We start from the raw sequence: 14161 nt of genomic DNA, 5'->3' as shown, positions 1-14161 counted from the left end.
GATGTTTGCATGTCGGCCTACTTGTCTGTCTATAGTATTAAAGCCATATTATAACATTTGCTGAGGAGAACGCCCTCAAAAAATTTGAAATTCAGGTTTTTACACGATTGTAATGTACTTTTTAGTAAACAAAGATTCTCTGCAAAAATCAAGACTTTAGGTGAGGTAGTTTCGTCTAAATCGTTTTATTATTACGATAGAAATAACAGTCGAACGCGTATGCGATGTTCATAACACATACTACGTACACGGCGTGCGGGACACACACACACACGTACCTTTAGCCAGAGGATCGTACCGTATTACAACCGCCAGAGTAATATAGCGCTAGTAATAAATTCCAATTTTCTTTGCTTTACCTCACTTGTTCGGCTCAAAATTAAAATGGGATATATCTGACAGTAAAAGCTAACCCATTTTTTAAAGGAATGTTATGATATGGCTTTAAGCTAGGTTAGCAAATATTTTAAACTGTTGCGATTTGGTAGTTCACATCATCTTTCGAATGGTTGTGAGCTTTGGCAAAAATTACATTGATCATTTCATAGCCAAGATAGCGAATGTGAAGAAGAATTCAAATATCACAGATGTACTTCTGTAGGTCCTGTGGTTCTTGAGTTATGTTGTAAAGAGGGTTGAAACAACAACACATTATTATATAAAACGTAGGCCTACATAACTCATTAACAACAATAAATCAAGCAAGTTTTCAAAGTATATGATTAGTTGAATGAACTTTTGCAAAACATCAAAGTGTTATTTTTCAATAATATATTATATAAAGGCCTAGTCGGCCTTAAAGCCATATTATAACATTTGCTGAGGAAGACGCCCTCACTGAATTTTTAAAATTCCTTTTTTTACACGATTAAATTGTACTTTATTAAACCAATATACCCTGCAAAAATCAAGACTCTAGGTGCTGTAGTTTTGTCAAAATCCGAGATTTTGAATAAAACGCCTGAATCAGCGCTTTATTATTACGATGGAATTATTAGTCGAACGCATACACGATGTTCATATCATAACACATAGTACGTACACGGCGTGCAGGGCTGTGTGATATACACAACAAAGGGTCGTACCACAGCATGACCGAAGGAGTGGTACGTATTGGCGACATGTGCGCTGGTAGTAAATTCCAATTTTCTTTGCTTATGGAAAGGTTTAGCTATACAAAAACGATTCTCTTATAAAACCATGCACAGTTTCCACCTCGATACACCAGAGCACACAATTTCGTCTAAGAGCAGTGAATTGTCTCTACACAGTCTTTGACTTTGATTATACACTACACGGTTGAGTGCATAACATCATAAGAGCTGTGTGAGCTTCTAGCTGGAAAATAGGCTTCTGTGATTGGTTTTTGTCAAAACCTCAAGTGTTCCCTTCTTCCAATCAGAATTTTTTTATATTGAACGAAAGCTAACAATTCTTTTTTTTTTCATTAGGTCAACAGATAACGCAATTCAATACGTAGAGCAAGGCGAATGTAATAAATCTGTTGAAAACGACCTATCCAAGCACGATTTTTGACCAAAAAATGTATGTTTTATAAGTCAAAACCTCAAGTGATAATACAATATTTTTCAGATGTTAGGTCATTAAATGAAATAGCACACTTATATTGTCTATATTCTAGCTTCATTTCAATGAGCAATGGTCAATTCTCTTTTAAGATTAGCAATTTAAAAATTGCTAATCTTGTGAAAATTGCTAATCTTGTGCAAAAAGTGACTATTTTCGCCTGTTTTTTCATACGGTTGTAAATTCAATGAAATATGACTTTGCTATTAGCTTACAAATTGATTTGGAAAAAAATATTCATGTTCAAGACTTAAGGCCCTGGCCCTAGGCCTACAAACTACTCTTAGAATAAACAAGCATCTGCTCTGAAATTTCGGACAAACCGATGGCGAAAAACCCCGTTTTCTGAAGTAGGCCTATACTAGCTTTAATTTGGAGTGAAAATGGAATGGAATATATATAGCGAGTGCCAGAAAGTTGAGAAACAATGTACCGGTACTGTAGTTAGATGTCTAAATTAACGTTCCGTAACAAAAATATCGATAATTAGGGTCCACAACTTATAAGCCCCCCCCCCTAATATGAAATGTAAGAAGGTATGTATAGCCCTATTTGTTTTACACATAATTTATTGACCAATACGCATCAATTTGCGGTCAATTTGGGTTTGTTGCACATGTGTGATGTTAATGTTTAAAATATTGTCTGATTGTTTCAGATCGGAATACTAGTAACTGGCCTAACTGGCATCTTGTATTTTTTGAGAAATTTTTCAAGGCAATTCCTATTCTCAACATTGAACATTGTCAATAATATTTTTAAAGGCCAATATCTCAATATCCATTTTATAATACCATAAACTTACGAACTCAGTATCTTCGCTTGGAAATGTCCGATTTGGCGGAAAACGGCGTTGTGGAGCAAACTACTAGTATATCTATATAATTTAACTCACAAAATTGAAAACCTGCCCAGATACAACTTTTTTAACTTTTTAAAACGGAATCTTTTTTACACCATGAACCATTGTGATTGAACGCGATAACGTGTGACGCTATAATTTGGTCCATGTGTCAAACACACCTTTTTACACGTTCGCATTTCGTCAAATATTTTCGATTTATTTAATAAATAAAGTAGGCCTATTTAGGGGTCGAAATAAGGGGGTCGCAATTTTATTGACGCTAATTTTTTGTAAATTTGGGACCCCTCCGAAGAAAATGCTAGCCCCCTTTTTTTCAGGATTTTCAGCCGTCTTGACTGTTGTAGACCATTTTAATTTATCATCCCCTATCCCAATGACCATGGAAAATCCCCAATCCTGTTCTGATTCAACCGCACAGCTCAGCTATGAGCTATCCATGAGGAAAAATTTCTCTGGGCAACTGCAGTCACTGGGGGGGTGTTATGTTCAATGCATGGAAAGGTATAAAAATATGCAGAGCAGTCTAAGGCCAAAAAAAAAGAAGATGTTTGCTTGCGTGAATTGCCCTCAACCGACCGACCCTAATTTTGGAAATCAGAAAAAAGTGGACTTTTTTCTATTTAGGGCCTACCGGGTAGCTGTACAAAAGAATACCGACCCTTTTTGGACCGTAACATTTCTGAAAAAGGGTTTTTTTCTGTTCAAATTTTTGCATTCTGAAGATGTAAAAAAATGTCGTTTAGAGCTTGTGTTCAACATTTTAGTTGTTTTGTAATGTTAGTTAATTCTTTTTGACACCAAATTTGTCATTTTTCATAATTAGGGGGGCGTATCAGCAACCCGGATCAGCAATACCGTGAACAGTAGACTTTGCTAGTAATTAAAAAAGAAAAAAAAAAGAAGAGAAATCCCGACCGACCGACCTAATTGTTCAAATTTATTTGAGGGCAATTTTTTTTTCTTGGCCTTAGTAATTTGTCAGGCTCATTGAATTGTGGCCGGTTTCATCCTCTTTCATCAGCTCGTGCATTGACACCGCTGCAGCGGTGTTAATGCGCTGATGCAACAAAATAATGAGGGCGGGCAATCAATCAATTAGCGTTTCTAAAAAAAGATATCTTTCAATTTGGACTTGTTTTGTTATTTTAAATCCTAGTATACATAAGTGGTTGAATTATTTCATTGATTTTCAGTTGCTACAAATATACATTACCATTACTACATGAAAACCTATAATTAAGTTCATGATAATTATAGAAAAGTTTAGGAAGAGATAATAGAAACAATTCTTTAAAGGGCCAGCGAGCGGGGGTCAAACAGGTCAAACCAGGCAGGTCAAACGAAAGTTTCTTGAATTTTTGTAAGGTAATCGCTTGCTTAAACAGCTGCAAAATGACGATGAAACTTGTTGGAAACGCCTCTAATCCTCCCATAGGTAAGATCTTGAATTATTAAACACATACTCTTGCTATCCTGTTAAATTATTACCGCTATTGTCAGAAATGTAGCTAGACAGAATAGCGGTACGATGAACATGACTTGTGAATGTGTACACGTGGACATTGTCATTGCAGGCATTGCATGATGTAAATCAAATGCAGCACGAACGAACTACCCCCATTCACGCTGTACGAAGTTAGAATTAAAGGAGCCAGTTAGCACGCCAGGCACCACAAGCATGCAAAGTGCATAGCATCGGACTTTTGGTGATCCCCTGTATCTTTTTTTATCGTGTCAGGCAGGAACACGCCGCTCATTAAATATTCATGAGCCCAACACGTCACAAACACGTGGTCTTATTCGCCGATCAGAATCGTTGCAATTGACCCGACATGGTTTTATGAATGAATTTTTGACCTTACTGGGCTCAAACATATGCATATTCATTGATTTTGTAAAATTCAAGATGGCTGCTCGGCTCTGGCGAAAACAGAATGAAAATCAATGGTTCCGTCGGAAAATATTGCCGTTTGAAAATTGACTTTTTTCTGGCGTCAAACGAGCAAAAATTTCGATGACTGAAGATACTCAAATTTCATTTATCTGTAATTTTGGTTATAATTTTTTGTTGGACATGGAATATTTTTTCTGACTTGGCTGGAAGCTTATTACAAGTGGTCATGATGGATTTTACTACGGAGGACCCAGTTTTACAACGGAGACGGACAATATGCATGAGCTGTTTTTTACCAAATTTTACAAAAATTTCACCGATCCTACGCACACGATTCGTCAGTTCTGTGCACGTGATGTCATGCAGTGGGTGCGTGGGGCAGTGCTAGGAAATTTGCATAATTTTAACTTGGTAAGAAGTTTGATTGTGTGCAGTAAACACATGAACATTTGACGAGCGCTATTTAAGTATACATCGCGTATTTACTGCGTTGGACGCACTTGTCTCTGATTGGCTGCTGAGGCAATCTGCTGTTGCCGAGTGGAAATTTATGAATGAACTGAGTCTGTGCGCCGTACGCGTCAAGTCCAAATTTGCAACATCACGGAAGTCGCGCTCGTCAAGGTTTGCTGCATTTGATTAATTTATAGTGCTGTGTACTATTACCAGAGATAAAACAAATTGGGATATGACAGCTCATTATAAAACTTAAAAGTAATAAAACTATTAAAAGTATGGAAGCCGCCATTACCCTGCCATCGCGTAGGCCGTGGCCGTACATGTAGGCCTGGAACACTACCGCGATTTCTACCGGCTATATCGCGTCCGTGCTCCGCGTTCAAGTCAAGACTTCAAGTCATGAAAATTACCCATAAAATCGCGGCTTGCTGCATCCACAGTTAGACTTTTTTTTTTTTATCTTTAACCTCAAAGAGGTGAGGCAAAATGCCTTTATTTCTTTTTTGTTATCTCTCTTCCATATCATTATTTTCTCATAATTATTACATATCATGTTTCACTTGATTTGACATTACTCATATTAATTCATATATATATATGTCATATCATACATCTTATTATAGTATCATACATAGGCCTACATGTATTATTATCATACAATATTTTTTGATTGGGATTTCGTGTTCAATACATCATGTTATCATTTTACAGGCCTATACATACATTGTATTAGAACCTCATAATTTAAGACAAGATTACATAACATTCCAGTACACTTTACTGTACTGCCAACCATTTGAATCAATGTCGATTCTTAACTTTCTTTTCGTGTTTGAAATTATTTGGTCAATTTTTTTAATTTCTTGAATAAATAAACTCGAAATTGGAATAATTTTTTTCGTATCATTATATATGATTTTTGATTTATAAATTGAATAAGAGCCTAAAATAATCAAAATATTTGATAAATTGTATTCAGATTTGTCACTATGCCATCCACAAATAACTTTTTCTAAACATATATTAAACACTCTAATATTTTGAATGTGGCATATAAAGGTGGAAAATTGCTTCCAAAAAGATTTATTTTTTGAACATGTAATAAAGAAATGTTCATAGTTGTCAGTACAATTACAAAAGTCACAAGTATCAATGTCACTAAGTTTCCATTTGTGGAGATTTCTTCTACATGGAATGAGATTATAAAGAACATTGAATTGAAAATGCCCTAATTTATTAATCAATCTATTTCGGATTTTAAATAAAAGATTTTATTCCATGGCTTATCTGCAACATTTAATTGTTTATCCCAGTATTGGATGCAAACTGGTTTCTCGACACATGTACTTAAAATATTATATATTTCCTTTGTTTTGAGTAAGGAAATATGTTTAACTTTCTTGTTTTTTAACTCAACTAATGTACTGGGATTTCTCTCACAAGAATGTAATCTTTTTTCCTTAATTTGTGACTTCCAAGTTCTTGGGATTGCCTCAATTATTTTGTGAAGGTTAAATATATTCATAGGGCTTACTACCATTCGTGATAACTCTTTTAAATTTATAAGTCTGTCTTCTACTATAATATCTTTCAAATAAATAATACCGCATTGATCCACTCTTTGTATAGTAATATTTTACCTTTACATTTCACATAGCTATTTCCCCACAAAATTGTGCTTGTATTAACATTAAAATCTTTCATCTTATTTGCCTGCAGATAATACCAAGCTTCCAATACATCTTTGTAGAAAGGTGGAAAATCCTTGTACACCATGTTTTTTACATCAGCACTTTTACAATTAAATTCAAGTACTAGAGATAGCCCACCAAGTGGTTCAAACCAATATTTTGATATTCTTTTCCAAATCGCATTGTCATTTTCATCTAACATTCTAGATACCCATTTTATTTTAAGTGCATATACTTGATGTTCAAGATTGATCATTTTCAACCCTCCTTGCTCCATGCAACCAGTAATAGTTTTTCTCTGTACTTTTTCTGTACCTGAACCCCAAAGGAAGGTAAATATGTGTTTATTAACAGTTTTAAAAACGTAATCAGGGACATGTAAACAACTAGCATTGTACAATATTTGTGAAATACCTACTGATTTAATAATATTGACTTTACCGTAATATGTCAACTTTCTGGCTTTCCAACAATTTAGTAATTTTTCTAATTTTTTCAATTTTGGTTCCCAATTGAGTTCCTCGACTTTTTTTTTATTTTTACCAAAATATATTCCAAGGCATTTTACTGGATCTTCCGTCCATTTGATCTCTTTATTTAAACCAGATGGTTTGTTTTTGCCCAGCCATATAGCTTCTGTTTTTTTCTTGTTCATTATAACACCAGATACAGAACTAAATCTGTCTATTTCTTTCATGACATTGTTTGCAGAAACCATGTCATTAACAAAAACCGTAGTGTCGTCAGCTAATTGGACAATTTTAATTTGCAATTCTTGATCATTATTAAACGTGACACCTTTTATATTATCGTTATTTCTAATACATGTTGACATATATTCAGCAGCCATAATAAATAACAAAGCTGAAAGAGGACATCCTTGACGAATACCTCTGTGTAGTTTAAACGATCTTGATAGCCACCCATTCATAGAAATGCAACTATTTATATTGGCATATATGGTTTTAACCCAATTTAAAAATTGTACCCCAAAACCAAACTTTTTAAGACATGTTAACAAGAAGTTAATTTCTAACGAATCGAAAGCTTTTTGAAAATCAATAAAGAGAACAGCACATTCATTATCCATATCATTACAATATTCAATAACATCTTCAATCATTCTTATGTTTTGACCAATAAATCTACCCTTAACATAACCACATTGATCAACACTAATTATTTTGTTCAGGACATTTTGAACATGTGATGCCAATACTTTAGTACATATCTTATAATCATAATTTAACAGAGATATTGGACGAAAATTATCTAAATTGTTTTTATCCCCTTTTGTAAAGTAAATTGATTATCCCCCTTCGTTGAGAAAAAGACATTTCACCATTTTCAAAACCTTCATTTAATGAATCAGTTACCATTCCTTTAATATCCTCCCAAAAACACTTGTAGAATTCTGAAGTTAAACCGTCACTTCCAGGAGACCGGTTCATTTTTAACTGTTGGACAGCTTTTGTACACTCATTTACAGTTATCATACCTTCACATATATCTGATTCTTCATTTGTCAATGTTTCTACACGAATATTATTGACGTAAGAGTCAATATCTTCATCTTTAATTTCCTTTGACTTATATAAATTACTGTAATATTCTACTGTCTCATTGAGTATATCATCTATATTCGTAATACTTTTACCATTTTTCAACTTGAGCTCCGTTATTGAATTTTTCACTACTTTATGTTTTTCAAGGCCCATAAAGTATTTTGAATTGGTTTCACCTTCTTCAAACCATTTTACTCTAGCTCTAATAATTGCCCCTTTTGTAATATCTTTATATTTTTTTTCAAGTTTTGCTTTGGCTTCAACATATTCATTTTTGTATAAATTAGCATCTTTGTCCATTTTATTTTCCAATAGTTTAACATCTTTTTCTAAATTTTCCAAAAGATTGTTTTTACATTTGGACTTTTTCTTACAATAATCAATAGTAAAATCTCTTATTTTTCTTTTACACAACTCCCATATTAGTTGTTTGGACAATTGCTGTCTTTCACCGTCCTTCTGGCATTTTCTTATTACCTGTCTCAGATCTTGTTTGTAATTTTGGTCTTCAGTGAGTGAAGAATTGAATTTCCAGTAACCAGGACCTGATTTTATTGTTCTAATTTTCAATTTCAATGAGATTGCGTTATGATCTGATTTTATGGAGCCCGGTCTAATATCAGTTTTCTCAACATATTCTTGTAATACTGTAGAAATTAACCAATAATCTAATCTTGAAGCTATACCAAGAGATAGTTGACGCCAGGTAAATTGCCTTTTTTCAGGCCATATTTTTCTCCATATATATCCAAAAGCTTCAAACGCTTAATCATTTTTTGCAAGTATTTACACTGTTCATAGTTTCCTTTGACACCTTTAGTATCTTTAATTTTATTTTGAACGCAGTTAAAATCGCCTCCAACAATCAAAACATATTTTGCATTTCTTCTAATCCAATGAAATGTCTTTTTAAAAAACATATCTTTATACATCTTTTTTGTTGGTGCATATAAATTAACAAGTGTAAATTTCTTATTTTCTATAGACAAATTAACTAAAATTCTTCTACCATCATTTGTTACACATATTTTTTCTATTGTCACATCAAGCTTACTTTTATATAGTATTGTAACACCTTTGCTTCTATTAGTTCCAAAAGAACTAATTATTTCCATATTCCATTCTTTTGATATAATATTTTCCAAGTTTTTATCAAGATATGTTTCCTGAAGGAAGCAAATATCGGTATCCTGATTTTTTAACCAATTATATAAAGGGTCAGTCCATGTCAAAACAGACTGAGTGTACACCCACCCTCTTGGATTATGCTCTACTTTGGCTCAGGGGTACCTTTCATGGACCCCTAGGTGAGGTCACAAGAAAAAAATTCAAACTCAATTTCGTTTCCGAATGGCGGGCCATCTAAGTTTGGCGACCTTGACCAAAATTGGGAATTTAAGGTGTCCAAATGACAAAGCGCTCTCTTTGAGAGGCATTTTCTTCTTAATTAAATCAGTTGTGACCCTCTTTTGAATGTGGTCACTCACTGGCTGTGTCTGAAATGCCTAATGCCAAAAAAGATTGATTTGAATTTCGTTTGGGATTTCAGAGGGGTCAAAATCAGCACTTCATACTGTTCAATCAAATTATCTTTGATTTTGAAGGACCCATGATAATGCCACAGTGCACTTATAGGTCCTAATTATGTTCAGAATGGATTAACCATGTGCCAATGTCTATGAGCAATTAAAAAAGAGAAATTTCTAGACCCCCTACAGAATTTTAGGCCCCCTAAAGTGGTTCAGCCACAAATGGCGCTTAAAATCGGCAAATTTTGACACCTAATAACTTTAGGTGTACACCAGATATGAATTTCTAGTCTTGTGCATCTGAAAGAATGTAGTCTTATGTTACTAGGAACATATGATTTGTTTTGTATTTTTTGTGTTTTGATACTTTCAAAAAGGTCGTTGACCTATGAACATTTTTCGTCATAGCGCCCTCCTGAAAGGTCTGACACATAACAAACTATACATTTTGGAATCCTCATGACCATACGAGTAATTTGATATATTACTTGACATAATTGGGAGCATTCTGAAAATTTGACCCCATAACCTGTACTTTGCATGTGCATCGTTGCCAGGAAGTGCATTTTTGACCCCTTAAAATCCATACAGAGGATTAGAAAGTAGTTTTTTCTTATTACTTGACTCAAGAGCAACTTGAAATATCAGGATAAATAATACAAATGGCTATAAAGTGATCAAAAATATAAAAAAATATCATACTAAAATTGGCATTTTGTACCGTATCCTGTATGCATGGTATGTTAGGCAAAAATGACTATTTTTGAAAGCGTCAACTTAATACTAAAACACAAAAAATACAAAACAAATCTTATGTTCCTAGTAACATTAAACTACATTCTTTCAGATGCAAAAGACTAGAAATTCATATCTGGTGTACACCTAAAGTTATTAGGGGTCAAAATTTGCCGACTTTAAGTGCCATTTGTGGCTGAACCACATTAGGGGTGGCCTAAAATTCTGTGGGGGTCTAGAAATTTCTCTTTTTTTTTAATTGCTCATAGACATTGGCATATGGCCCATTTCACGGTTAGGCGCCACTTTTAGTGAAAAAACTCGAAATTTTCAAAATGGATTAAATTTAATTTAATAGGGGTTTTCTTTTCCAAATAAGACCAGATTTTCATAAAAATATCATTTCCCAGCTTAAATCTCGATACTTCTTGAAGAAAATTATGATTTATTATCTCATGTTATGTAATTTTTTAACAAATTTGATCAATATTGAGTAGTGTATATTTATACTTTGACTGTCCAATACATATATCATAGATATTTAAAATAAACGAGTATGTCATAGGCTCCCTTCTGACCAAATTTGGGCAAATTTTGTTGTGTAACACTATAAACCAGTAGTGTCACCATTTGAGCAACCTGTCACGATTTTGAGTGTCACACACAATGGGGAATTAACTATTGTTACTGAAGTAAATCAAATTAAAAAGAAGACACAAATCATGATGCTTTCTCACCAAATTTTGCTACCCAAACAGCAAATCAATAAATCACTTGAACAGATATGAATGGTCATCAAGTGGATTATTGATTGCAATTGAACATTGGGAAAAGTGTCACCATTTGCATCATGTATTGCAACTCCATTTTAATCACCCTACATAATATTAACAAAGACAGGACAAGGATAATCCACCATTGTGTATTGGCACTCAAAATCATGACATGTTGCAAATTGGTGACACTACTGGTTTATAGTGTAATGACAAATTTATGGCCACTTTAATGTAATTTTTGTGGTAAAAAAGGGAAATTGACATGAAAAGGTTTACTCAACAATTTTAATAATCAATGAATGACTCTGATATTGCACAGCTTTGAAGGTCATAATATGGGTAATGTTCACAAATAATATCAGCCAGTTTGAAAACACAGGTCAAATTCAAGATTCTGATGTTTGTGCAATTTTGGATGTGACTGATGTCAATGTGAATGGAAACCACACACTGTAAAGCAGAGTATGTTTCAGAAAATAATGATTCAAAGAGTTTTCACACACTCAGTGAATTAAATGGGATATATTGAAACATCAACCTGTGTTAGTGTTCATTTTAAAACATTGTTTACAATTTATAGAAGTGGATGTGACATTTTCAATTGTGAACGGAATGTTTCATTATGATAAACAGTTTGCTTGTCAAAAATATAAGCTTTGGGCACTTCTAACACATATATTTTGTGAGATTCTATTGAATTGAGCAATGCTAAAACGTTTTTCCTGACCCTTTATATTTTTGACAAGCAAAATGTTTATAATTTACTGAAATGTTCCGTTCACAATTGAAAATGTCACATCCGCTTCTGTAAATTGTATACAAAACTGTCCTCTAAAGACAAAGACAAAGCTATGAAATAATCATATATGACATGTACAAAATAATAAACCTATTTTAGAAAGTCAAATATCATGTTGTTTAAGTATTTTGGCCTAAAAACTACTAATTTTGAGGATGTGACATGTGAACGGAAATTGAAGCTTTTTGAATCTCCTGTCACAATTAAAGAAGGCATACTGAATTAAAGATTTGTTGTGCCTTTTGATCCCCACAAACCTGTAATGAAATAACTTCAAACTGGCATCCTAGTCCCATTCCTGTCTTAGTTCTTTGAAGAAACTATTTTGGATGTGACAGGTACCATGGATGTGACACATGTGAACGGAAACTTTGAAATGACATCTGCAAGCTAAGTTGATGAAGGAGTTTTCATTAAATGGTGTCATTAGATAGCTCATACCAGGAGATTTTTTAAAATCAAGGAGAAAAAATTCTGCCACATTTTGTTAATAAATTATACTATTTGGAAAATTAATCGGATGTGACAAAATTGTGAACGGAATTTGTTGGCAAAAATTCAAAATATCGCTGTATCTACATATTATGAGCAACAAGTGTAATTTGTTCAACAAATAGTAACAAGACTCTGAACTTTACTAAAACACACTAGTTTGCCATTCATGTAAAGTATTAGTCGATCTATTCCACATTGAATAAGGTACATAGATGTGAACGGAAAATGTCACATCCGAATTCAGAAATTTAAGTGGTTCTCATGCTAGTTTAACTGACAACTAATACTTTGTTCATGTATGGCTGTATAGTGCAACTTGTTCACTACATAAAAACAACAAAAGCAGCTGGTAGGCTCAACATAGTTAAAAGTGGCAGCATTGGAAAATAAATGTCTGTTTCCAGGTTGCTAGTGAAATGTGGTTTTTTGACCACTTCTGACCCCTGTGCGCCCTGAAAGATAAAACTAGAAAGGCCGATTAAGCTAATGGAGGTAGGCCATACAGAGACAATGAAAAATCACCAACAGTAAATTCTGTAACCCCATTATTTTTTACACACCAGGCCAGATATGTTGAAAATCAAAAAGTGGCGCCTAACCGTGAAATGGGCCATATGGTTAATCCATTCTGAACATAATTAGGACCTATAAGTGCACTGTGACATTATCATGGGTCCTTCAAAATCAAGATAATTTGATTGAACAGTACGAAGTGCTGATTTTGACCCCTCTGAAATCCCAACGAAATTCAAATCTATCTTTTTGGCATTAGGTATTTCAGACACAGCCAGTGAGTGACCACATTCAAAAAGAGGATCACAACTGATTCAATTAAGAAGAAAGTGCCCTCAAAGAGAGCACTTTGTCATTTGGACCCCTTAAATTCACAATTTTGGTCGAGGTCGCCAAACTTTGATTGCCCGCCATTCATAAACGAAATGGAATTTGAATTTTTTCTTGTGACCTCACCTAGGGATCCATGAAAGGTACCCCTGAGCCAAAGGAGAGCAAAATCCAAGAGGGTGGGTGTACACTCAATCTGTTTCGACATGGACTGACCCTAAAGTGTTACGTTTTTCTTTATTTCGTAACCCCCTTACATTTAGGGATACAAAGTGTACGTAATTTCTATTCATAGGTACAGTATTAGAGTTTGTTCACATTTGATCAACTTAACGCCTTTTTACACAACTACTTTCTTCTTCCTTTTGATCTTCTCTTCTGATGGTTACTTCTGCTTTTCTGCTTTCTCTTCTCACCTATCTGGGTAGGCGACGGAGTCACTGCGCTCATACAGTTAGACTTAATTCAAGCCTGCTACAGCTACAGTGCATTTTTTTCAAATGTTGAACAGCTTTTTTAATACTTATTTTATATTTTTTAGCGCGTCCAATCAGTGTTCGAAATAAGCACTTATCCTCTTGTCCTCTTGTCCAAAAATCACTGGGGACAACCATATTGAGATATGTACTTATCCTCTGGACAACCACTATATTTTACCTCTTAAATATGACACATTTTGGGGACAACCAAAATGTTTTGAGGACAAGCAGAATTTATACTTTGGTTATCCTCAGGACAACCTCCATATTTTCCTTATTTCGGACACTGCGTCCAATGATGAACTTAATTTATCAAATGCAAAATCGATCAACATGATCAACGCTATCCGGGCCAAGATTTATACAAGAAATCTGTTTCAATCACGAAAATTAACCTAAATTTTGCGCATACACGTAAGACTTGGCGATAGTCTATTCAGATAC

General features: G+C 34.0%; 1 protein-coding gene and 1 long non-coding RNA gene across 2 annotated transcripts in view; one reads left to right on the top strand and one right to left on the bottom strand.

The window, feature by feature from the left end:
- LOC140141472 (uncharacterized) overlaps nucleotides 1–14161 on the bottom strand; it is a 262118-nt gene that overhangs the window by 155657 nt on the left and 92300 nt on the right. The gene's annotated exons all lie outside the window — the stretch shown is intronic.
- Nucleotides 3790–14161, top strand: part of LOC140141070 (bifunctional glutamate/proline--tRNA ligase-like) — a 61227-nt gene continuing 50855 nt past the window's right edge. The window contains exon 1 of the mRNA XM_072162881.1: nucleotides 3790–3887. Coding sequence (XP_072018982.1) covers nucleotides 3845–3887 — 43 coding nt within the window. The 5' untranslated portion in view covers nucleotides 3790–3844. The remainder of the gene's footprint in view (nucleotides 3888–14161) is intronic.

This window comes from Amphiura filiformis, chromosome 1 (assembly GCF_039555335.1).
Source record: "Amphiura filiformis chromosome 1, Afil_fr2py, whole genome shotgun sequence".
NCBI classification, from domain to species: Eukaryota; Metazoa; Echinodermata; class Ophiuroidea; order Amphilepidida; family Amphiuridae; genus Amphiura; species Amphiura filiformis.
This window is presented reverse-complemented; position numbering and strand designations above follow the sequence as displayed.